The following is a 25,421-nucleotide window of genomic DNA, read 5'->3' on the forward strand; positions in this document are numbered from 1 at the left end:
CGCATTGCGGGGTAACTCACCAGAGGCCGTTGACAGGAGTGGGGCTGGACTGGATGCTGGGGGAGGTCCCCCAGGTATGTGCAGGGGTGGGGCTGGGGCGGGAGGGAGAACAGGTCAGATGCGGTAACCCCAAGATAGGAGTGAGATGGTTCCCCCACCTGGGGGGAGGGGAAGCAAACAAGGGACCAATTTCACACCCTAGAAGGGTCCTGAGAAGCTCAATTTAAAGAGTTGTGTCCCGAGGAGGGAGGGAATTCGAGGGGGGAGAGGAAACCTGTATTTAGTATAAGCTGGGGTGCCCCCCCCTGCCACCCATCGGTCCTGGTGCTCCACTGCTCCCTGCCGGGCTCCCCCTGCACAGCTGGAGTCCCCGCTCCCAGCACCCACTAACATCTCCCCTGTAAGGATCCGGTCACTGAGGGGCAGAGGAGACCTGTGGGGGGGGGGGAGGTTTCCATTGGCCCCACTCACTGCACCCGGCTCCTCCGACCCCAAGCCTAGGCTGGCGGCCCTGCTCCTTCTGAGTCACTCGGACAGGTCCTGGCCCTTCCTAGCTGGGCCTGAGAACAGGAAGGGGGCGGCCTGCCCCAGGGCCCAGCCAGGCACGGGTCTCACAGTTTTGGTCCCATGGTGCCCTCCTCGCGTCTGGGGCTTGGCAGTGACCCACCAAGCTGCCGGTGGGAGCCAGCCCGAGCTGGCCATGGGGCACAGCTGCCTCCGGATCTGGCTCACGGAAGTGAAGCGGGTCAGACACGGGGGTCAGACCCAGACGGGGGTGCCCCCGGCACAGCAGGGACTGGCCTGCGGCCTAATGGCATTTGACAGTGTAACAGCCCAGCAGAGTCTGTCCTGCTGCCAGTCTGGAGGGACTGTGCGCCAGGCCCCAACCCTCCCGAGAGCCCCCTCGGGGCTCACCCCCCAGGAGCGGGGATACTGCCTGCAACCCGGTCGACATTTGGCTTGGACGAAGAGCTGGTTCTCTTTGGAAAGGCCAAAGCGGAAGGTGCAGCAGGGAGGGGAAGGCACCGAGATGGAGAGGGGCGGCTGCCGATGCCGGAGTGGCAGAGGTGGCTGGAGCAACCACCACTCGTCGGGCTGGCCACGGCTATGACATGCCACCAACTCCAGCCCGGCAGATGCCTCCGGGCCTTGCGGGGTTGTGTTGTGGCACCACCTTGGTGGAATGCTGGGAGAGCCGAGAGCCGGAGGGCAGAGGAAGGGCCCTGCCTCGCCAGGCTGGTCTGGGGAAGTCAAGCTGAGCTGGGGTCAGCACAACGCAGAGCTGGGGGTGGGGGGTGGCTGGTGCCAAAGTCTCGTATCGCCCAAGGGCTCAGCTCCAGTGGGCGTTTCCTGAGACCACCTGCAGGAGCTGTTGAAGCTGAAGACGTCACCACACGGGGACTTCAGTGGGGGGCTTCTCGCACTGAATATGTGGCTCCCGACCCCTTCGGCACCCCACGGAGGGGATGTTAGGGTCTTTGCCCAGGCAGTCTGGTGGAGGAGGAGGATGCAGCTTGTTTCCGTGGGCCCCATGCCCCGGATGGAGGGCAGCAGTTAAGGCAGGGCGGTGGGCCTGGTCCCCGAGATGGAGGACGCGGCTTTGGACTGTAGCAGCGCAAGGCCAATGTGACCCTCTCCCTGCAGCTCAAAGGTGCTCCCCCCGGCCCCTGCTTTGGGCTAATCCAGCTAGGGAGGTGGAGCGCGGCTTTGGTTTAACGTTACCCGTCAACTCGGCAGCCTCTGGCTGGGCCGCTCTCAGCATCTCCCCGTCCTTTGGAGCCGAGCGGCAATTGGTATGAGGCAAGGATCTCGGCTCCACTGGGCAACGGCAGCTGTCGGGTGTCACGGAGCCCAGCCGGGGCTGCTCCAGGAACATCCTTCAGAGCAACGCTGGCCCGAGGCTGGGATCCAGGCCAGGGAGGAGGAATCTGGTGGGGCTGGAGACCCAGCTCCTGGAAGGAGCAGGCTAAGGGACAAGGGAGGATGGAGAGGCTCCCGCAGGATATGAGTCGCCCTGGGCCTGGGCCTCACTGGGGCGGGGAGGAACTGGGGAGTGGGATGCTGACCCCAGACAGGCCTGGCTCCAGCTCCAGAGGCCTCAGCAGGTGCATCCTGGAGGAGAGGGTTACAGGGAATGGGATCAGTGGCTCCACATGGGAGGACGAGACTGGGAGGTGGGGACGGCAAAGGCAGGGCTCTGGCCCAGCCCCAGGCACCGGCAGTGGGACTAGGATTCGGAGAAAGCCACAGCAAAGGTGCCGCAGCAGCTGCCCCGCCATGTGCAACGCCTCCAGGGGCCGGGGGCAGCTGGCGTTTGCCCTTGGAGCGCTGGAGTGCCGTCCTGCCGGGAGGCTGGCTGGCTGTTCAGGCGGTTGCATGTAGGGGGAGAGGGGAGGCATTGGGATGCACAACCCTCCCCACCCCCCATGGCAGGAGTCACCCAGCCAGGCCCCCCGTGTGGAATCCGCAGGCGCTGTGTGTCAGGGAGGCGAGCGGGGTGGGAAGCAGAGCCCCGTTTGCGAGTCGGAGTGTGGGGAGCCCTGCGCCCCGCAGTGCAGAGACCCCAGGGCTACCAGGGGATGGGCTCAGACCCGTGACCGGGGCTACAGAGATTTCCCTGCTCTGCAATCCAACATCCCGTCCTGCGCCCCGGTCCGAGAGGCGAGGGCTCTGGCACTGCCACTGGGGCCCGGGAGCCGACTCCTTGCCCGGCCACCTCCTCCCGGCTGCTAGCGAAGGCACTGAGTGAAAGTCCCCTGCAGAAATGGGCCGCCAGGGCGCTGGAAGCTCTACGGCGCCCGCAGCTGGCCGAGGCTGGTATAAACGTCCTCAGCTTCGCTCAGCTCTTCGAAGATGGGGATGAGGTTGAGCAGCTCTGTGTCCGCCATGTCATCAAACCAGGACTGGACAGGCACCTGCAGGGGGGCAAGAACGGGAGGGGAGGGGTCAGCAGGCGCTGCACAGAGAAGTGAAGGCAAGCTGGGCCCAGGTCTTCGAAGGGGCACGGCTTGTCTCTGCTCCGCTTCCCACCCCCAGGAGCTCAGCCGTGGCCCGGGGATGGGGGGGGGGGCTCACCGCGTTCTCCGGGTGGAAGATGTAGGAGGCCGGCGAGTTGTCCAGGATGAGCGTCTTGTGCAGGTCCCGGCCCAGGCGGCTCAGGTCTTTGACGTAGCAGCCCTGGTGGAAGACGCAGGACTCCCGGAAGAGCCGCGCACGGAACACGCCGCACTTGTCCAGAAGGTCCGTCACCGGGTCGGCGTACTGGCAAGAGCAAGAGAGCGGCGCGTTGCTTAGAGCGGGCTCCGCCGGCACGTGGCGGGAGCGGCTCGGTTCCCCGCAGCCCAGCGCCAGGGCTAGCAGGAGCGGCTCGGCTTGCTGAGAAGATCTCCCCCCTCCCGCCATGGCTAGGCCACGGCCAGGCCAGCAGCACAGAGAACTTCTCCCAACCGCGTCCCCTCTGCCCGGAGCAGGCTGGCAGCATGGGGAACACCCCCCCCCCTGCCCCAAGTTTCCCTTACCTTGGCCAGGCTGGCAGTGAAGAGGACACACTCAAACAGCTCCCCCATCCGCCTCAGGAATTCGTCCACGAAGGGTCTCTTGAGCACATAGACCTAAGGAGGGGAGGGGCCGTCAGCAGGGGGCAGGAGAGACTCCGGGGTGAGGGGAACACAGCCCCTGGGGGGACGATGCTGGCAAGTGAGGGGGGAGGGTCCCCAGCATTGGCCTGGGGCTTATGCTCAAGATGGAGCCTGGTGCCTAGTGCCGCCTGCCCAAAGCTGCCCCTTGGGAACCAGCTGGAGGGGCTGCCCCATGCTCATCGCTGCAGCCAGTGTGGGGGCTTCAGCCCGGGTCCCGTTACCGCTCTCCTCCCCCCGCCACGCCCGGCGCCGAACCCAGCCCCGTCGAGTCCATCTTCCTCCGGCGCCAGCAGCCGCCTCCTGAAACAAGTAATCAAGAATAGGCCGTGCTGCCTGGTAACAGCCTATCCTGGATTACTTGAACCAGGCAACGGCTTCCGCAGATCCGCCGCGGCCCTAGGGAACCGGGCCTCCTCGCCCCCAGGCCAGGACGGGCCCCGCTCCTGGAACAGATCCTGGTCACAGCGCCACCCACCCCATCAGAGGGACTCGCCTACCTGGTGCAAGGTCCCCTCTATCTCCACAGGCACTATGAAGTCAGCATTGTTGATTGGCTGAGGGGGGAAGGAATCAAGGGGTCTGTTAGCACGAGAGCAGCAGAGGGGGTTCCCCAGCTCCCCAGGGGCAATGGGAAACCAGACAGAGCACGCGTGCCGCGGTGTCTCTGCACGCATCTGGCTCTGCTCTGGGGGAGATGGTGTCAGAGAATTTTGCTTTGGCAGGAGAGGAGCATTGCACGTAGGAGCCTCCAGGACCCGCTCCAAACCCTCCAGCCAACGGGACACAGCAGATCCCTCCGCGGCTGCCCCAGCCCCTCCCAGAACATCTCATGCCTCGTTTCCAGCCCTCGGCGCCCCCGATGCGCCACCCATTTATGGGGCATTCACGGGATCTGGGATTAAGTATTCTCCATGGCCAGCGGTGGCTCAGAACCCAGCTCCTGAGAGCCAGATCCACCTGCTCCTGCCCCCACCCCGTCTCTTCTCACCAGCAGCCTCCCTGCGCCACCCCTCCACCCTACCCCCTGAGCAAGCACGTGGGGTCACCTTAAAGGAGCTGTGCACCAGCGTCTCATCCAGGTCGATCACCACGCAGATCCTGCCCTGGTCCCACTGAGTCACCTCGGGGAGCAGGCACGTCCCGGGAATCTGCAAGCAGATACACGCCCAGCTGTCAGAGGGATTCGGGGAGCAGCCCTGGCCCCGGCTCATATGCACTTCATAGGTTGAGTTGCCCTCCCCAAAGAGAGAAGGCTCCTCATCTCCAGCAGCTCCCCCATCTCACACCGAGTTGGGGTGTCCATCCATGTCCTGACACTGGAGAGAATTTCACTGGGGACCAGCAGGGAGACTCTAAACATCCCATCCAGATATCTGGGCGATACCCTCCCCATGACCCTGAGCACCCTACAGAATTACTAGCCTCCTTGATCTACACATCTGCCATCGGGATCATCCTGAATTCCCACTGGGAGCGGCCAGGGACTGGGGAGAGACCTCGTGCCAAAGCTGCACGGACTGTGGCACATAAGAAAGGCCATACTGGGTCTGAACAATGGCCCAGCTAGCCCAGGATCCTGTCTTCTCACAGGGGCTGGTGCCAGATGCTGCAGAGGGAGTGAACAGAACAGGGAAATTATCAAGTGATCCGTCCCCTGTCGTCCAGTCCCAGGTTCTGGCAGTCAGAGGCTAGGGACACCCAGAGCATGGGGTTGAGTCCCTATCTTGGCTAATAGCCATTGATGGACCTCTCCTCCCGGAACGTATCTCGTTCTCTTTTGAATTATGCTTCTGGCCTTCACAACACCCTCTGGCAACGAGATGGTGGCGCTAAAAGATGGTGACCTTTACCTTTTCTCCAGTGGAGGAGCGGTCCCCATCCCACAATGCTCAGGGATGAGTGGGGAACTTTGAAGCGAGGGGGAGTAAGGGAATGTTACAGTCTTAAGCTTCTCCACCTTCTCCACTCTGGGCTGGAGCCAACACCCAAGCAAAATCCACAGGACTCCCACTGATACTGTGGGGTTTGGACCAGGGCCTGTTTCCGTAGGAGAGGAAGGGGCATTTGCTTGGGAGGGATAGCTCAGTGGTTTGAGCATTGGCCTGCTAAACCCAGGGTTGTAAGTTCAATCCTTGAGGAGGCCACTTAGGGATCTGGGGCAAAAACTGGTCCTGCTAGTGAAGGCAGGGGCTGGACTCGATGACCTTTTGAGGTCCCTTCCAGTTCTAGGAGATTGGTATATCTCCAATTATTGGAGCTGGGAATCTCAGCCACCCACACAAATACCCGGCGGCTGCTCAGCACATACCTGGTAGAACTGGTACTGAAGACACTGCAGCAGATCGGACTAAAGCAGGAAAGAAGAGGAGAAACGCAGGTATTAGGGTGACAGCCGGCAGCAGCAGAGAGACAGTGTGGCCCTGACTGGGCTGGGGGATTAACCCGCCCTTTAGCCCTAGCCAGCCGGGGACAGGACAGAACTCCCCTCCAATTTGCTGCCATGTGCTTACAACAATTCTCATCTGAGAGAAGGGGAGAGAAATCAGTTAAGAAATAATCAAAGGCTAATGAGTATCAGCACAAGCACTGGGTCAGCCAGAGAACATGAGAATTAAGACAGATCAAGCAGGGAAGGGCTCAGAGACAAAACTGCAGCAGGTATTTCTCTCTCTCTCACACACATACACACCTTCATGCAGTGGCATATGGAGACTTGTTTATGGAGAAGGGGCCCAGTGCTGCCACCTGGTGGAACATTCCCGTCACAGCAGGTGTGGGTACCTGCACACACACCTGCTCTGAGTTTTGGGGGAGATGGGTGTCACTTTAGGGGGCTGTGCTTGCAGGAGGGTTCCTTCCATTCACGGCTGCGGCAAGGCTACAGAACCAGACTCTCTGGCTTTTTGGTTTACCGCGATCCGTGACGAACAAGCTTCGTTCTTAAGACACAGGCATGTCCTACGTGGGGTCAGACACACCGGTGTCTAGCGGGTCGGTAGCCCAGCCCCAGTTCCCCCCCTGCCCTGCAGCCCCCTTACCTTAGCGATGGTGCTGGGTTCCTCCTTGTGCAGTGCATGCTCCCCGCCGCAGCCCGACTGACCAACATTCTGTGTGCGGAGGCAACAGAAAAGCGCCTTGAATATGTTCCGGCCACGAGGCTTCTTGGGAGAAGACCTGGACACCAAGCCTGGAACGAGGAGAGAGAACCACAGCCAAGCGTAAGCAGGATGGTCACCTGCACAAAGCCGGCTCCCCAGGCGGGATACAGACCAGCCTCTCGGTACTGCAGGGTCTGGCGGGAGAGATCCAGTCCACTGCAACGTGTCTGGGCGACTAGCTCAGCACAAGGGCTGCAATCAGTGAGGCCTATGGGCCCAGCAGGGCAGGACTGTGGGGGGAGGAGGGGACGAGTGAGCCCCTGGAAAACGAACCATAGCAGAAATCCAAGCAAAGGAGTGTGGGCAAAATTCCTTGAAGGATGGAGTGGATTCAGCCCAACGGTCCTCACCCATCCACGTGCTAACCCACCGCCACGCGTCCCTCCCCACTGCCGCTGAAGGCTGCGACCCCCCCCCCAGCCCCAAACTGGGAGGGACCCAGGCCTGCAATGTGGAGTAGCAGCCAGAAGGTGGCGCTGCAGACCCGCAAGTCCCCAGCACCTTTGAGGTAGAGTCATGTCCAGGAGCTGCTGGAGGACCAGAAGTGGGAGGGGGAGCCCCCAGGAGGAGGGGGAGCCGGCAGGCTGGTGCAACGGGTGAGATAAACAGCCCCTGGTTCAGAGCCAATGGTGGGGGGGCCAGCCTGGGGGCCCATGTCACAGCCCCCCAGCGCGATCATTAGCCCAGTGACGGTCACTGAGCCTGGGTGGGAGGTGAGCTGGGGACAACACATGCTGCAGCCCGAGGGACATCCAGCCATTCTTGGGCACCTGGCGTAAAGCGGGAGTCACTCCGTGGGAGTCGGCGCGGTCAGATTAGCAGGAGTGGCAGAGCAGGTCTGGAGCCTGCAGTCGGCGGGCCGCCCTCCGGAGCAGCCCCGAGCCGCGCTCCGGAAACTGCATCCTTCCATCAGCACAATCCTGGTGCCACAACTCCACTGCCCCCCGTGGGGCACCACGGGGCCCCTCCCTCGCACCCTCTGGCGCCACCCCCTTCGTGGTCATTCTGCACCCCAGGTTTTGCTCCCCTCCAGTCCCAGCATATCATCTTGGGGTTTAGAGTCAGTTGAAAATTCCCATCACCTTCCGTGCCACCTGAGTCACCAGCCCCTCCAGTGGTGGTGCTGAGGCCCAGCAGCACAAATGGGCACCTGGGCATGGTAGGGCCGACTGGCTAACCCCGGGCAGCGTGCCAGGGCCGGCCAGAGGATTCAGGGGGTCTGGGGCAAAGCGGGGGAGCTGTGGTGCTGGTACTCACCCGGCGGCGGTGTCTGGGTCTTCGGCGGCATTTTGACGGCGAGGGGGCTGTTCAGTCGCTCTGCGTCTTCGGCAGCACTGAAGGGCCCCCTGCCGTCGAAATGCTGCCGAAGATCCGGATCACCGCCGGGCCAGGGCTCGCGGGGCCTGGGGCCAATTGCCCCCCTCCCCCCCGGGCGGCCCTGCAGCGCACACTGGCCAACTCCAGGCACCGCGCACCACAACTCTCCCAACTCCCCCCCGACGCTGGTCTCTCGAGCACAGGCTGCCCACTAGGTCAAATATTGTACCACGCTCCACGGAGGTGACGTGGGGCTTATCTGCTCTTGGGACCCAAGCCGGGATTTGCACCCAGGACTCCAGAAGTGCCCGGTATCCCTCAAGGGCGCTGAGCACACGCAGCCCTTTGAGTAAATGTCTTAACAGAGATCCGCCCACCTGTCCTGGCATCTCCCTGTCCCAGTGCAGCACAGCCCATGGGCCAGAGGAGCAGGCAGAGAGGCTGGTGAGTTGAAGTGAAGCCCATGTGAAGAGACTTCACACCAGCGCCGCTGTGCAGCCAGCCTGACCGAAGCCCCCGCACATCCGGGAAAGCAGCATGGTCATAGCAAGGCACAGCGGGGCTGAGGGCTAAGGATTCGCCCACCATGAGCTCTGTCACCGACTCATTGTGTACCCTTGGGCAAGTCCCTTCACCTCTCCTGCAACTAGGACCTTCTTCAGGGGGCTGAAAGTAACCCATGCATCTGCATGCTCACAGCACGCACCCAGGGGTGCCTCGCCTGGCAGGCTTCATCCCCGTCCCATCCTGGAGAGATCTGAGCAGAGCGTCCCCAGGATTGTAACTGGGGAGAGGAACCTGGGGCCAGCAGTGACCCCAACCCATCAGTAATCTGTGCCTAGAGCTCCCTGCGCCGGCTCCTGGCAGCGAGAAAGATCAGGCTGCGTCCCCGTCCCCCTCCGATAGAGGAAATGCTGCTGCAGTTCCTCTTTCTCTGGCACCGTGCTCTGGCGGACGAGGTTAAACGGCGTTAATCACCCCAGCCGCATTCGGCGATGGCTCCCCTCCCGAGAGCCCTGGCCCCATACCAAGAGAGCCGTTCTCAGGGTCAGGGTGCAGAAGTTATAGGACGCCACAGAGAGGGCGACTGGCTGGCTCCAGAGAGTCTGTAAAATCTTAGCCTTACGGATCACGGGCCAATGGTCTCCTCGCACCAGCCACCTCCCATTTACAGAGACAAATGCAGGGGTTCGCTCCCAATCGTGCCATTGCAATGGACCTGCCTGCTAGAAGCAGGGCCAGAACCTTTGGCCACCCCAGCATGAGCCTGGCTGGCTCAGGGCTGGGATCGGTTAATGATAAACCTGATGTTTGCTTTGCTGACAATCCAAAGGGACAGGCTCTGCGGGGTGCTGGGAGAGCTCTGAGGGTGGTACCAGGCCTGGAGGCAGCAGGAGGCACACGGGGTGGAACAAAACAACCTCCCCACACACACTCAAACAGAACACACGCACACACACCCAGCACCTTTCCCGGGCTAAGATTAATTTATAACACCTGCTGCATTTCCTTGTTCCTCCCTGGTCAGAGAAGCTCTTCACAAGCAGATCTGAAATTTCCTTTTTAAAACCTCCATTTTGGGCTGAAACTCTTTCCCCGTCTCCTTCACAATGCTGAGCTAAGCACCGGGAGGGAGGAAGCACCTTTCACTCCTCCACCAGCTGCAGAAGCTCAATGGCCGACGCGACCGGCAACCAAGAACCCCCAGGCCACGGTCAAACTCAGGTCTCCAGATCAGATGCTCCCAGCCCCATCACTGCATTATCTGCTCTTTGGGGCTTCTCCAAACCCAGACGTGCCAGGAACATGTCCCTAGGGGAATGAACATTGAGAACGCCCCACCGAAGAAGATATAGGAACGGTAAATTGCCCCCTCAATCAGGAAGTCTGATCACCTCTAAAACAAATCAATCGCAAACAAAAAGTAGCCATGAGCCATGGAAATGGAGGAGAAGGCATGTCTACACAGGAAAGTTAATTCAGACTAAGGTAGGGTGTGAATATAAAGCAGTTTAACTAGTCCCAATGACCTCCACATGCAGGTGCTGCTCTTATTCTGGAGTACAACAGGAATAGCTATTCTGGAATAACTCCCCGTGTAGACAAGCCTTAAAAATCTCTTTAAGTACGGACTTCAGTGTCCCGTGCCCAGTTGGCTTCACTCTCTCACTCCTGGTGACATTTCAGACCACACTGGAACCCAATCAGTTATTTCCCTTCTCCTGCAATTAGCACCTGACCCATAGATCCACTCCCACCTTGGGGGAATCTTTCCAGGTTGTGGGTTTCTATTTTCACGTTGGGCCAGAGGAAGGAGGCGACTTGGCTGATACAGACTAGACAACGAGCAGCTCAAGAAGCCTTCTCCACTCTCCAAGTTTTATGCTCATCTTGAACCCTAACGTAACCCCACCTGGCTCCCTCTCTGAATTTGCATCTCCAGCTGATGCACAAGGAAGCAAGCAGGACAACTGCAGTCAACGAGTCAGCAAGGAGGCTCAAGTCGGGCTTTGTTAGCTGATGATAAAGACAGTATGTGCGAAGCAGGGAGGGGATCCTAAACGTTATTACCTCAATTAGCCTTCCAAATTACTCCTGTTCTCCCAGGGCCAGCCAACCAACCCTCCCAGCAATTGAGATGGGCCTCCAGCCTCCTCCTCTCCAACAGCTTTGCCTGGTCCTTGCAGCCGAGTTGGTGGCTGAGGAAGAGCCATGGGCTGCACGTGATGTTTAACGGTGCCATTAGCAAGGTGACAGCACCCCAGAAGCACCTGCAATAGTTGCCTCCTGCAAACGCTGGCCATAGCAGGACCTGGAGGACAGGCTGGGGCTACTGAGGCAGACGATGACCCAGCTGCATTGCCTATGGCAGTATGAGGACGGATTCAAGTTGACAGCCATAAGGAAGACAGATGAGCAAGACTCCATGATGGAAGCACTTGTTGGGCTTTGATTTGCTCTCAGTGATTCTCCTGCCCAGCCCAGAGAGAGAGAGAGAGAGAGCCCCAAGTCACCGCCCCATGGGATTTCCCCCACACACACCTCCCCCAGCATGGCTCACACGTGCGTTCCAGGAACAGCAGGCAAGCTGGGATCAGCTCCCATGCTGGGTGAGGGGTCGGGCTGCCGGGGTAGTATCGAGGGAAGTGTTTTTTCAGGGAACCCTCGCTTGGGAATGCTTCAAACCATCCCAAAGCACGTTGGAACGTTCCTAGGCCAGAAGGGACCACTGTGATCATCTAGTCTGCCCTCCTGCTTAGCGCAGGCCATAGGACGCCCCGGAATTCCCTCTTGTTTGCCAGTAATGGAGAATTCACCATAACCCCTGGTAAAATTGTTCCAACGGTTAGTTCCATTCACTGTTAAACAGGTGCCTAATTTCCCCCCTGACTTTGTCGAGCTTTAACTTCCAGCCATTGGATTCTGTTAAGACTTCAATCTGGCAGACAAAAGAACCCATTAGCAAATTTTTATTCCCCACGTAGGTACTTGCAGATTGTGATCAAGCCACCCCTTAACCCTCTTTGTTAAGATAAATAGATTGAGCGCCTGATGCTGTGAAGAGGAGATAGCCACGCAGACCCTGACCTCGCTGTTGCTAATCAAACACCTTTGTCACATGCTTATTTGTCTAGGGGGGCACCCGTGGCTTGAGATCACATGTATGTGTTTTAAAGGGGGAGAGAGATGGGGAGTGAGTTCCTTAGGGCCAGCTCCCAACCCCTGGCGTAACAGGGTCAGGGACATAGCTATCATATGGCTCCCAAATGGAGCCTCCCGCGCATTTCCGGCATCACTGGGTCCTTTATGGGCCACTGGAAAATACTGTATTTCCTACTGTATATGCAGAGGCGCACCAAGGTATGGGGACATGGTGGCCAAGGTCAATGCATGAGCCAGCCAGCAGCTCTCAAAACAGCCAAGACTGAAGTCAGTTATAGTAACCCAGTTTCCAACGCAGCTCTTGAGAGGAAGAGACAAGGAGCCAGAGGCAAAGGTACAGGAGGCCGTGGAATATATGGAATCCAACCACTTCTCCCGAGGTGGCTCCCTGGGTACCACTGTCACAGGCCCAACATCCTGCAGGGAGCCGGGGTGGCTGTTCTCCAAGACAGGCTCCTGGTCACGATGGACGCCTGGTCTCCTAAAGGGTGGCAAATCTATGTGCCAGGGGAGCCAGGAACAGGGAGAGGGCCAGTGAGCTGGAGAGGTTTGAGGGATACCAAGTACCATCTGTGAGAAGAATCCAAAGTCAGCGGAGACCTTTTCCTTGGCCACAGCATGGATCACTCCGATTTTTTCTATGATCCAATAAACACCTTTCCCCAAACCGCTCCAGGGCTCATAGCAGCACCAGCTCCTCGTAGGCTCCCGGCACAGGGCAAGAACGGATCTGGCTTGAAGTTCTCCTCATTGTTTTCCGGGTGAAAGTTGCTGGGCAGGTCCTGGAGCTCTCTGCAGTAGCGGCAGCCCAGTGCCGGGGAGGCTGGTCTCTGCAGTCCATGGAACAAACCAGGTGATGTTTCAGTCTGCCAGCATGAAATCCCATCTGGGAGCTGGAGGGCAGGACCCAGCAGCAACTGGTCACAGCAGCAACTGGTCACAGCAGAGGCTCTTGTCCAACGAGCACTGGATGCAAATTGCAGCCAACAATGGTTTGGGGGAAGGGATTAAAAAGGTTTTGCACTTGGAGCTGGAAGAAGATATTGGACAAGTCACCGCCGTGAGAACACCAGCCCCTGCCAATCCCGGTATTTCTAGAGCACCCATCACCATAGTCTCTGGGCCCAGAGGGTGCTGTCGTACTGCGGCCGTCATCTCATTTGTCCACCTCAAATTTTACTTTCTGGATCTTTTGTCTCCACAGTGGCAGTTCCAGCCAGAGGCTGCAGGCAGTGGGGTCTCGCCACCCCCCTTCCGGAGTCACGCTGTTCGGGGACCCATCGCTCAGAGTGGAGTGCGGGGGTGGGTCTTCCAACTCGCGGTAGCCGCTCCCTCGATTCCCGAGCCTAAGTGCTGGAGGTTAATGGGCTAAGGTCAGGCAGGACCGCGGGGAGGGCCAGGCCCAGCCGTTGCAGGGAGAGCAGAGAGGCGCATCTTGCTGGTGACTGAACTCACCTCAGGAACCAAAGTGCCTCCACTCTGTACCCTGGGGGTGGGGGCTTTAGTGTAAAGAGTCAGACTCACCTTCCTACTGCAGCCCCCCGAGAGCCTATTTCTTGGTGCAACAGGACAGTGATTTACTTCCTCTGAGGCACACAAGGGCACCCGCCTTGCCGTCACTCCCCCACACATCCCCCCCGCTCCCCCCCCATGCCCACACTTTGCTTTGCCAGACCCCTCCCCTCCAGTGCACTTCAGTCCCCACCCACCACCCTTTCCTCTCACCCCGCCCTCCGGATTCCCTGTTCTGCCTAGGCACTAATGCAGCCGTCACACTACACCTGTCCCCTGGTCCCACACTGCTCCTCTGGGTTTCCAGTTGCCCGGGGGAAGGGGGGAATCTCAAAGACCCTCAGCCCCAGGGGACGCCACCCAGAGGAGCCCAATAAACGTCACCCACCAATTTCCAGTCTGTTTGGACTGGAGCTGGAATGACAACAGAGGGGAAATGGACGGGTTATCGGCCCATCCCAACAAGCCCAGACATCCCTCCCCAGCCCGTCCCCATAATGAGGGGCAGATGACCCCCCCTTTACACCCTGCAGCTGGAGGCAAGCTCAGCTTCAGCCCATAATGCTGAGGGGCTGAGTCCCCCCCTCCTCCCTGGCCCAGGCACCCGCCCCAGTGAGCTCCATGCACCAAAGCTGCCTGTTAATCCAGTCGCTGCGGATGCATGGAGCAGTTACTCCGTGTCAAAAATACACCCAGCGCATCCTCAGCACGGCTCAGGGACCTGGCCCGGGGCCCCGTGCAGCAGGGTCGCTAGCTGGGAGGGACGAGCTGACAGAGTCAGGAAGGGATTGGGATCGTCTCTCTTTGTGGGGTCGGGGGAACTAGCTACTCCTTCAAGGAATCCCAGGTGGAAACCCCTCTGTCTGGAGCCTGTCCCCGGCGTGGGGAGATCAGGGCCAGGCGGCAGAGCGGGATCCCCTGGGATGAGACGCCAAGGGGAGGAAGGGTCTCCAGCACCTGACAGCTTGCCTGACCTGCGGCCCAGGAACAAGCAGTGCCAAGGGAAAGGTGACACCCCCCCCCCCCCCGCGGCTCCCAGAACACGTGGGGTTGCTGCTGCCTCCTTCCTTAGCTTCCTGCCTCCCTCTCTCAGCAACTTCACTCCCAAGAGAAGCGGTGGAGCCCCAGGTCAGACTGGGGGTGCTGCGGAGGGAAGTGGGAGGGGGTTAACCCACAGCGGTAAGGGCGGAGGCCCCAGAGCAGACAGGAATGATGGTAGGTCCCAGAGCAGATGAGCCCTTCAGAGCAGGCAGGCAGGCAGCTCCAGGACATGAATTATTCACACGGTAGAGCCCCTATTATATATCAAGTGTCACCAGTTCCAAGGGGCTGGACACTGCAAGCACTACGAGCCCCCTGGCCGGGGGGTGGGGCTGGGAAGGAGCAGGAGACCTTTCCCCTTGCACAGATTTTGAAGCTCCCAACAGGGGGGAGATTTAGAGCTCATGACCGAGGGACCTTCCCCTTGCACCAGGGAGGGGGGGTTTAAACAGTCCCGAAGCCCCCCCTAGACCAGTGATGGTGCAGCTTCCGAGCCCCAGTCGGTTGCAATCCCCCTGGTACCTTTCACCCTGAGCCCAGCCCTTGTGAATGTACCCAGCCCCACTCCTCAACTGCAGATCCCCTGGCGTGAGCCAGACCCTGAACATTATTTCAGTGCAACTTTGCAGAACAAAGAGCAGTCCCTCTGTCCAGGCAGCCCACAGCTGCCTCCCGCTGGCAGCTTCCTCTCACAGAGGGGATCATGGAGAGGGAGAGCTATGGCTATCTGGGGGAGGCGGCTCGTGTTTCTGTGCTTAGAGGCATCCGCACAGGCATGGAGCTGGGCGTGGTACAGAGGGAGTTGCTTTGCATTCCCAATCCAGGGAACTGTCATTAAGGTAACGAAGCAGAGAAATTACATGTAAAAAGTATCGTTTATTTGTTAAACATCCCAACAGCGTCTCCCACCTGCCCTGGGGAGAACCTCCAACTTGTCTCCATCACCTGCACGGCGTAAGCGGGGCCAAGGAGAATAGAGATGTAAGATCTTAGCAGCACATTGGCTGTGCGTAGGAGTAAAACATCCAACATCCACAACCACCCTGCAGCACCCACTGAACGAGGAGGCTGGAAGCTGGAGATAAATACACAGCTCGACTGATTTCAAGTCACTGAATAAACACACTTTGGTGTTCTGTGTGCCAAAGACCATATCTCCCGGGCAGGAGATTATGCCCTGAAACAATCCTGAGATTCGAGCAAACCCTCCCATGCAGTTCTGTATGTTTTCTGACACTACTGGAAATGCTCCCAGGACACCCTCCAGGTTCCCTGAAGCCAGCCTCCGAAACAAAGGATTTTAGCCCTGTAACTCCCACCACCAGTGGAAGCTGAGGGACAGACAAACCTCAGATGAGCTCAGGCGTTTTTAACACCCCCGTCTCTGGCAACGCATGGCGCAGTCACCCAGACTGCAAACTGGCAGGCGGCAAGTCTGAAGTTCAACCACCCCCAAGCAGGTGAACAGAAGACAACAGCACACGCTCGTTGGGTTTTCCTTTTTTAAAAAGTCCAGAACAAATCCAAACGGATCATCTCCTCAAAATCGGTAGATCCAAAAAAAAAGGATGCGTTGCTCCTAGCCATAGCCAAAACAAAAAAAAATCTCAGGAACCAGTGGACTCTGGAGTGACACATTGACCTCAAACCGCAAAAGTTCACCTCTCATTTCAGTGTCGTCACTCCCGCAAAACACAGGAACCCCGGGGCCCAGCCCCTGGAGCCCCAGGTGAAGGGTTTGATGGACAGCAAAGAGCAACCCTGAAGAGGGGTCATTCCTGCTGGAGCAAAGAGATGTGGGACTGGGGGACAATGGCTTTCAGTCACAGGCCATCCCTGAGTAAAATGAAACCTACTTTCACCCGGAGAGTGACCCAGCATTGAGTGCTGCCCCAGCCCCTCCCATCCTCCATGCCAGCCTCCACCCAGATTTAGCGAGCAGTTGCAGCAGTAGAAGCCATGGCTTTTGCCTGGCACACAGCTAGTCCAATCCCTATGAATCACAACCACAGTCACTGGGGCTCAGCAGCTGCCAGTTCAATCATCCACCTAGCAGAAGGCAACTGGTGAGGACGAGGCAGGCAGCACAGCCTCTCCCCCAGCTTAAACCTGTTTAGCAAAGGCTAACAGAGCAGAAAGACAGGAATTCCTCCTGGGCTGGGATGCACAGCATAACCCTCCCTCACCCACCAGCTCATTAAAAGTCTGATTCACAGCTTCCCAGGACTTCCTTCTTGCATACACTGACGGGAGGAGGTTGGTGGTTGGACAGGGTGAGTTTCTTCCATTAGAAGCCCAGATGAGCTAATGCTCACAGCCAACACTCCAGGTCTCAGTCATGTCACCTGGGTCAGATATTCTCTCCCACTCCTCTACAAGACAGTGGACAGGCCCCTTCCCCTATATAATTTCTGTCTAGCCTCGCCTTAAGGAGGAGATCACAAAACTGGTTCAATGCTATTTGGGGAGACTCTGATGACCCGGGGCCAGTCTTCCAGGACAATATGTCGTCTCACCCCAACCCGCTAGTTCATGAAGTCTTCCCTGGAACTTAGAGGTACCCAAAGCCAGAGGGGCAGTGACAAGGATAGCTTCACCAACCGTCATAAGGCCGAACTGCCTGGTCGGAGATGTTCAGGGCTTGTCTACACTGGCTACGCTACAGCAGTACAGCTCCAGTGCTTCAGTATAAACACTATTTACGCAGATGGGAAAGGTTCAGTGGTAGCAGATGACAGAACAAGGAGTAATGGTCTCAAGTTGCAGTGGGGGAGGTCTAGGTTGGATATTAGGAAAAACTTTTTCACTAGGAGGGTGGTGAAGCACTGGAATGGGTTCCCTAGGGAGGTGGTGGAATCTCCATCCTTAGAGGTTTTTAAGGTCAGGCTTGACAAAGCCCTGGCTGGGATGATTTAGTTGGGGATTGGTCCTGCTTTGAGCAGGGGGTTGGACTAGATGACCTCCTGAAGTCTCTTCCAACCCTGATATTCTATGATTGGTGTAGGGTATTCCACCGCCCCGAGAAGCGGCAGCAGCTCAGTCAATGGAGGAATTCTTCCATCAACCTCGCCCAGTCTATGCCAGGGGTGAGGCTGGCATGGCTACCTCGCTCAGCGAAGAAGCTATGCTCATGAAATTCCCAGTGTAGACCAGCCCTTTGCCAGAGTAAAGAGACACCACAACTGTGGCAGATATTTGAAAATGGGATACAGATCTCCCCTTCCTCAGCTGCATTAAGGAGAGAAAAGTCGAGTCAAATTAACGAGTCCATGGCTGAGAACAATCGAGCTTTGGCTGAGTATCCTAGCCAGGATTTGGGGCACCTAGCTCCCATTTGGGGAATCCCAGCCCTCAGTCTCATCTATGCAGCTGCCATTGACTGCGTCTAAGTCCTGACACATAAGGTCCGGTGGACTGAACGTGAGGCTGGGATCCAGGAACTCCTGGGTTATAATCTCAGAGCCAACACTGGCTCCTGCTATGACCTCGGGCAAGTCACCTCTCTGTTAAACAGGGACGATCGCAGCCACAGCGCGGGGAAGGGAAGTGCTAAGGTGAATCTAGGGAGCATTTGTACTGTTGAAAAGCGTGATATAAATGCTAAGGATTATTAAGTCTTCCAGAGCAAACCAGGGTTTCTCCCAACAAAAGACACCGCTCCTCACCCCAACAGCCCAGAGCCCAGACCTACATTCATCTTCTTTCTGAATTACTTCCAGTCGCTAATGCTAGTACAATTTCAAAGGGGTGGGGGGGAAGCAATAGTGTAGACAAGGCATCTGGTGCCAGTCTGTGTTTTAAACACTACGACATCTGAGCCTGTCATTTCACACCCCTGGGGCATGAAAAACGCTGATGGTCGCCCGGAGCCTTTTCTACACTAGAGCTCCCACCAATGGTGCCGCAACAGTACAAAATAACCACCTAGAGGAGGCCAAAGGGAACACAGCCCAGCGACACTCCAGGTTCTTGCAGGAAGAAACCAGGAGTCGTGCTGTGAAGAGGGGAGGGAGTCAATCGTATTTAAGTTGGAAAGGCCTCTGTGTTCTACAACCAGCGAGCTCTTATGGCACAGCCGCTGCCATCCTCCTGAAGATGCCCGAGCCCATGCTGCCCTCGCGCCTCTCCGTGCCTATGCAAAGTGCCCTTGTTTAGGAGTTAGGTGCGGAAGAGGCCAATTCAGAACGGTGAAGTGTGACCCTCTTAAATGGCCGGGGCTGGGTTTGCAGATCGAGATTATGGGGGCAGGCAGCACCACGCTAGATTCCCCATCAGCTCCTAGTAATCGCTGCCTAATTAATTGGCATCTCCATAAAAAAAAAGGCCTTTCTCTGCATTATATCACTGAATCAATACCCAGCGGGACTCGCTTCTCTAAGGGAAGCACCATTTATAGCGAAGCACAAGGAAAAGGCCAAATTATTTCAAGCACATGACAAGGTGTAAAAGGCAAATCCAATTAGAAGCCTCTGCCCAGAGGGACGTTATTCTGCGAGGCTGATGCTACATACAATCTTTAGGGCCGGAGCGGTCACTTATCACAGATTTGTACAGCACCCGGCACAACAGGCTCCAACTTGGTTGTGACCTCTTAAGTGCCGCTGCAAGATATATGTCGAACAACCACACCTAGCCTATGTTGGGATTTCTGCCACTGATGTAGCTGCCCCAATGCAAACGCCTGGTGTAGTCCCCCCGCCCCCATTGACCGTGGTGCCCATCGCCCTGTGGTGGCGCACGTCACAGCTATGCTAGGGGGCTTACACTGGCATGGTTACATCTGTGGGGGAAATCCCAGCGTTTGATTCAGAGATTACAAAACCAGAAGGAACCATTGTGATTATCTAAGCTGTAAAACAAGGTCTAAGGGTGTGGGGATTCATAAATCCTTGGCAAGATCTATCCTGCTTACTTATATGGCCTCCTTACCATGATATCTGAGTACCACACAATCTTATCTTCACCACCCCTCCCGAGATAGAGCAGTGCTAGCAGGGGAACTGAGGACAAAGCAACTAAGGGTGGGATCCATAAAGGGAATTAGGCCTTGCAACACTCAACCTCCCGGCACCTAACTTCTAGGCACCTAGAAATTCACAGGAACCCCCCATCCCCCGCAATCTGCAAAACCCAAACCAGGCTCCCTAGACAATGAATGGGGAGAGACAGGTGCCTGACAATGGGCAAATCCAGCAAGGGAGGTGGGGAGCCAGTGGGAGATGCCAATGATGGGGGGCAGGGCGTGCTAAGCCTTTGCCCCTTTCATAGACAGACACCTAAATCCAGGCTGCCAGGAGGCACCCAGCGAGCCATGAATGGGAACCCCGCTCCTGCAGTCAGGCAGCTTCAGCACTGACGCTGTTTCTTGCCTGCCTCGCACTCAGCTGGGATGTGGGAGACCCAGGTTCAATTCCCCTTCTCTGCCAGAGACGGAGAAGGGAGACACCTGGTCAACGCCTCTCTCTAAGCACTGAGCGATGGGCTATTCCGATTAGGGGACCCAGTGTCTGTTGCTGAAGCCGTTCCACTGCGGATAAATAATAAAGGCCTGCAAGGGGCTGGACCCAAGGTGTCCCGTCTCCCACCTAACCACTGACCTACACAGTGACTCTCTCTGGCCCAACGTCTTCACTATTTAACCAAAGTGGAACAGCATTAACAGGAAGGACCAAGGCCTGGTCTGTGTATGGACCTAGTTACATCGTTCGGGGCTGTGAAAAAATGTCAGGTCTTGTGCGACGCAGTTTGGTCAATCTAATTAACCCCACTGGGTCAAAGGAAGAATTCTTCCAGCAACCTAGTTATCGCCTCTTGGAGAGGTGGCTACGCTACACCGATGGGAAAACCCCTTCTTTTGATGTCGGAAGCGTCTACACTACGGCACTAGAGCGACACAGTTGTGCCTCGGTAGTGTAGACATGGCCTCAGGGAGCCCCACATCAAAACACCCCTAGCTCAGTGGTTAGCGCGCTCTCTGGAGAGGCCGGAGATCCCTGTTCAAATCCATTCTCCCCCTCTGGCAGAGAGAGGGAACTGAACCTGGGTCCCCCACAGTGACTGCTCTAACCACTGGGCTAAACATTTTAAGGTGGGAACCATCCCCACCTCCTCCTCCAGTTGAATTCTGACAGGGACCTGATCCTGGAGGCAGTTTCTCAGCACGCCTACTGGATTGGACCCTGCATGCAACACAGGTGGTTGCACATCTATCTTCCCCCAGTTTGTTAATCTGGGCCTTCGGCGGGACATAAATGTCCAGGTGCCTGGAGGAAGACACTGGTGTGCCTGCATAAAGGCAGGACACAGGCGTCGAGGGAACTGTTATCCTGAAAACTTAGGTGCTTAAGCAAGTTTAGGCACCTACAGGGTTCGGCAGGAGTTTTGGGGATCAAAGTGGAGCCAAAACTGGGATTTAGGCATGTACATCTGGACTGTAGATGCCTAAGTACCTTTGAGGGTCCCACTTCAGGGTCATAAAGCAAGTCTGTGGCCAAGCAGGGAATTGAACCTGGGTCTCTAACCACTAGACCATCCTTCCTGCTGGACACTTTGGCATCATGTTCTCTACGCCCCCAGGCAAATACAGCTATAAATTATGAGATTAAGAAACATTTCCGAACTGTAGCTCTTTTGCAAAAATCAGCAAAGAGCACGTTTTAGTATCAGATTCACTAAATGAGGTTTTTGGTGCCTCTCCTTCAACAAATAAAATCAGAGAGAAAAGCTGTTTTGTGGGATTAAGGGAAGAGGGGTCAACCAATGCCGCTCCCGAGCCATTATTTTGTAAATGGATTGAAAGGGCTGGTTAAAATGTATCTTAAAATGGCCCCTCGCACCCCCGTCAGTTACCTCCCTGAGCACTGCAATTTGCAGTGCATTTCTCAAAACAGAGGAGTCGATACAGCACGTTGCTGTTTGATCTGCCTCCAAAAATGGCTGTCACGACCAGAAATCCTGATCCCTTGCAGCAATCAAAATCCAGCCCTGAGAATAACTCAACAGGAAAAGCAATCCTGCCCAATCCCAGCCTTTAGGAACACCAACCAGCCCGGGGAGGGGGTGGCGTGTGTGCACCTCAGTGGCACTGAAGATATTGTACTCCCTAAGGACATATGGAAGGAACACACACTTTCCTCTCCGAGGATCTGCTCTGGGGACATTTCAGCACGAATCATTTGCTTTGGGACACACACACACACACACAGTTTGGGAAGTTCCTAGAAATGGGGTGAAATGCACATATACAAAGTCCTAGCGCTGCTGACTGAGTTAAATGTCATGTTGCAATACTGTGTTCAAACCACAAAGAAACATATAGAAGAGGAGGAAATACGTTTTCTGGCTGGGAAGTTACTGAACATTTAGAGCCAGAGTGGAGAGAGAAAGAGAGATCCTCTAGAAAGGAGGATTTCACTGGCTTTCTCCCGCTTACACATAAATCACTGCTTCTAAGAAGAGAAAAACCCATTACAACTTTGCTGTTCTGTAAACATCCCAAAGGTAGCAGGAGCAGCTCCTACTGAGTCAATAAATTATCCTTAACTACAAATCTCACCCACAAACAGTGGGAATCCCTTTTTTAAATTTGTGTCTGTATTTTCAAGATTAAAAAAAAATTGAGAAAAGACCCCAAAACTCCTCTGCAAAGATTCCAAACCTCTTAAATCGAAGGATCATTTATTTCATCAGACAATTAAGGACTTAATGACATTTTTCCTATTAAGTGGTGTTCTTCTAAACTAATTCCAGTAAGAAGGATTTGACAATCCTGTGTCTATCTTCTGAGAAAAAAAAAATCAGGTCAAATATCAAGAGGGATCTCTCTACAACTGCAATTGTGAAGGTCCAACAATTAGTTATTCGAAACCTTGCTAATGAATTGCTGAGGGCAGACTCCAAAAGGAAAAACAAACACACACAGAATCAGAGAAATGAGGAATTAACACTGCTAAAAGCCAGCGACACAAACTGTTTGTATTGTTTCTATCAAGCAGATACTAGGGAGTTCAGACCCTAGGGACATTTCTCTTTGAAGTGGTCATGTGGGGTTCACAGAAATCCCAAGGATGATCAGCACACACAACCCATAGGGGCTCAGTAATGGGGAAGGACCCATCACATCTGCACTAAACCCAAACTCAGCCCTGCTAACAGTACCCCGTTGTGCCAGCTTCCAACAGCAAGCTGCGGAAAGAGGGGATCCAAAGCCGCGTGCCCCCCATGCTTTGACTTGCAGTTAATCACTCTCCAAAAAAACCAACACTTGTTCCACTTCCTTATCAAGATCAAGTTTTACTAGTAAAATACTTAAGAATTATTCATCTCCTTTACTGTGCCACCCACCGAGACAAAAGGGAAAAAAAGAACACACAGGCCTCCTCACGACCAACTTCCAAAGAGAGCCAGCTTGTTTGTTTGCAAGGGATTTCTCCACCCAAATTAGTGTTTCTCTGGGCGACTGCCATGAGCCTCCATTTCCCTGAAACAAGGCAAGCCAGAGTAGCGACTAGATGCTGGCATTCAATTAAACCTTTCTGTATCAGCCAGGGCACCAAGAGGAAGGGGGTGGGGTGCCGGAGGAGAACAGCAACGCAAGTTCAAAGCCAATGCCACCTCCGAGATCTCTGGCAGTCCTGCCAAGAGCTAATCGGTAGGTAGGCCCGATCAGCCAGAGGGAACGGTGGTAAACAAACTCCCTTCACTCCCAGTGGGGCACGCAGCTGATTTCTAGCATCCACGGGGGAAAAGCTACTGGACTTTTGCACAGTTTCACCAATTTCAAAACACTGGGCGCACCCAACACGCATGCAGCTCTCATTTGGGCACCATAAGAAGTGGCTGGCGCATGGAGTGGTTGGCTCTTTTGGAAAAATACAAATAAAAATTGAGCAGGAGCTGCCCGGTGCCCAGCGCTTTGGGGGAAAAAAATGAGGTGGGGGAGGCCTTATTTAGATGCCTAAAAATTGGAGCAGAGCTCTTTGGGAAAACGTGCACCCAACTGTGGGGTCCTGAGCACTTGCGAGGAAGGGCAGAGGGAAATAAATCGACCCTTGAACTTTTTCGGAGTTCTGGCCCTAGAAGGAATAACATTGCCTCTTTAAGAACATGGAGCCACTGGGAAAAAGGAACTGGAGAAAAACTGAGACCCCAAATTAACCCACGTGCAATCCCAGAGCATTCAAAGAGAGAGGACAATTCCATGTTCTGTTGCACACAAACAAATGCATCACCAGGGCAATCAGAAACACCCAATAAACAATGGACTAATTATTCCTACTCCTCCAGTCACAGCGCTTCACAGTCTCTAAGTACAGTTTTGCACAGCTGATTTCAAGATCTCATCCCTCCAAACACCTCCTCCCACCCCCCAAAAAAAAGCCACCACACAGGTTTTATTTCCTCTAGATTAAACTAGTGGCTAGTGAAAAAAAACCAAAGCAGAACTGGACTACAGAGCTACCAATAAGGAGCACATTTAAACTGGTTCATGTCTCCAGCTAGGTTTTCACTACATAAGCCAAAGAGGATCCATCTTTCAATCGTTGTGTCCTGCAATTGGCAAAGCCCATTGGGTCAGCCTTGTTTTTTCCAGGATGAACCCATGGCGCTCTATGCTGGGGAAGCCTGCAAAGTTAGCAGCCTGTGGCATGGCAAAAAGCAGGAGACACCTTGGGATTGATCTGCCCCCGCTCCCATCTCCTCTACCAGCTTGGCAAACGCCAGGTTTGGGAAAAGGCTGCTTGGAGGGGGTGAGCACAGAGCCACATCCAGCCCCTTGGACCAACGTGAGAGCACCCACTTGTAGATAGGGTGACCAGATAGCAAGTATGAAAAAATTGGGACACTTTGGGGGGGGGGGGTGGAGGCGGGGGTTGCCTATATAAGACAAAGCTCTTAATATCAGGACGTCTGGTCACCCTACTTGTAGACAAGGGCGGGGCAGAACAAACAGCAGCTAGTAGGAAGCAATGTAGCTCAAACCTGACGTTTTAAGATCTCAGATGCAAAAAAAAAAAATCGTTTCAAATGCAAGAAAATCCAGGAGTTGGGCTCAGCGGAAAGGGGGAGGGGGGAAACGCATGGAAGCCCCTGGCATTCCTTCCTCTCCACATAACTAGGATGTTTATGAAAATTCCCCAAATCCCAGCCGCCCAGGACAGCAGAGGAAGGAGGGGAGGGAGCCGATCACAGCGACAAAAACAAAACCCACCAGCGAGGGGGAAAAGGCAGGAAAATCGCAACCACATTTAAGGGTCAAGTGAGGGTTTTGCATCTGGGTTGAGTCGCCCCCCTTTCAAAGGCTCTTTTCGCAAACATTAATAAAAGGGGGAGGGGGTGACGGCAGGCGAAGGGCCCCGCGTAGCTACAGATGGAAGAGCAAAGCCCCATACACAGGTCGCTAAACATCGCTACGGCGCCGAACCCGAGTGGGAAAGGGTGCAAGGGACACCCCCTCCGCATCTGCACAGATCAGGAACAGCCCCATCGCCCCACGTTGCCTAGATCAGGAGTTAGCTCCCCACCACTGCACAGATTGGGGAGGTGGGGGTGATAGTAGGGTGTGGGGAGAGAGACGCCTCCTGTTTCTCATTGCAAAGTTTCTAACTTTCTCTCCCTTACCTTGTTTTGCAAGCACCAGGGCTTCTTCCCTCTGCACTTGGGTGATGATAGAACCGCTTTCCATCTAACAATCCCACAGATCCAGGGGATCCTTTGGGTGGGAGGGGGTTGGGGGAGGGAAGAGGCCCAGGGAGGTGGGGGCGGGGGTGCTGTGTGTAGGAGGTGTGGGGTGGTCCTCAGCTGCCAGTGCCCTGGAGTAGGCTGCATGCATGCATGCAAGCCGAGCAGCGGCTCCGGGCTTCTCAGATCGGTCCAACATGGAGAATCCGAGGCTGGAGCGCAAAAAAAAAAAAAAAAAAAAAAAAAGCCAACCCCCCCCCACACATATATACACATACACACACACCAGAGGAAATGGGACACAGGCGCGGTTTCCAGGCTCCCCCTCCCTCTTCCAGATAAACAACCAGCAGCAGCAGCTCCCCGGGCCCCCGAGGCAGGCTGAGCCCGACCTGCGGAGCGCCAACCCCGG

General features: G+C 55.9%; 1 protein-coding gene across 1 annotated transcript; it reads right to left on the bottom strand.

Moving 5' to 3' along the window:
• Positions 1-6: 6 nt before the first annotated feature.
• On the bottom strand, positions 7-25,194 carry LOC123351662 (carboxy-terminal domain RNA polymerase II polypeptide A small phosphatase 2). The gene is made up of 8 exons (XM_044991164.1): positions 24,950-25,194; positions 6,677-6,825; positions 5,947-5,985; positions 4,685-4,786; positions 4,136-4,192; positions 3,519-3,611; positions 3,076-3,261; positions 7-2,915 (listed from the first exon to the last, which is right to left on the bottom strand). Exons 1-8 carry the CDS (start codon positions 25,011-25,013, stop codon positions 2,790-2,792), a joined length of 816 nt encoding a protein of 271 aa, XP_044847099.1. The 5' UTR covers positions 25,014-25,194; the 3' UTR covers positions 7-2,789.
• Positions 25,195-25,421: the final 227 nt, after the last annotated feature.

Source organism: Mauremys mutica, chromosome 17 (assembly GCF_020497125.1).
Source record: "Mauremys mutica isolate MM-2020 ecotype Southern chromosome 17, ASM2049712v1, whole genome shotgun sequence".
Lineage (NCBI taxonomy): Eukaryota > Metazoa > Chordata > Testudines > Geoemydidae > Mauremys > Mauremys mutica.

Excerpts from the sequence above, each read along its gene's own strand:
- LOC123351662 (XM_044991164.1), bottom strand. The coding sequence starts at position 25,013 with ATGGAAAGCGGTTCTATCATCACCCAAGTGCAGAGGGAAGAAGCCCTG. Across the intron at positions 5,986-6,676 it reads AACCCAGCACCATCGCTAAG|TCCGATCTGCTGCAGTGTCT; the intron begins GTAAGGGGGCTG and ends TTCCTGCTTTAG. Across the intron at positions 3,612-4,135 it reads TAGAGGGGACCTTGCACCAG|GTCTATGTGCTCAAGAGACC; the intron begins GTAGGCGAGTCC and ends TCCCCTCCTTAG.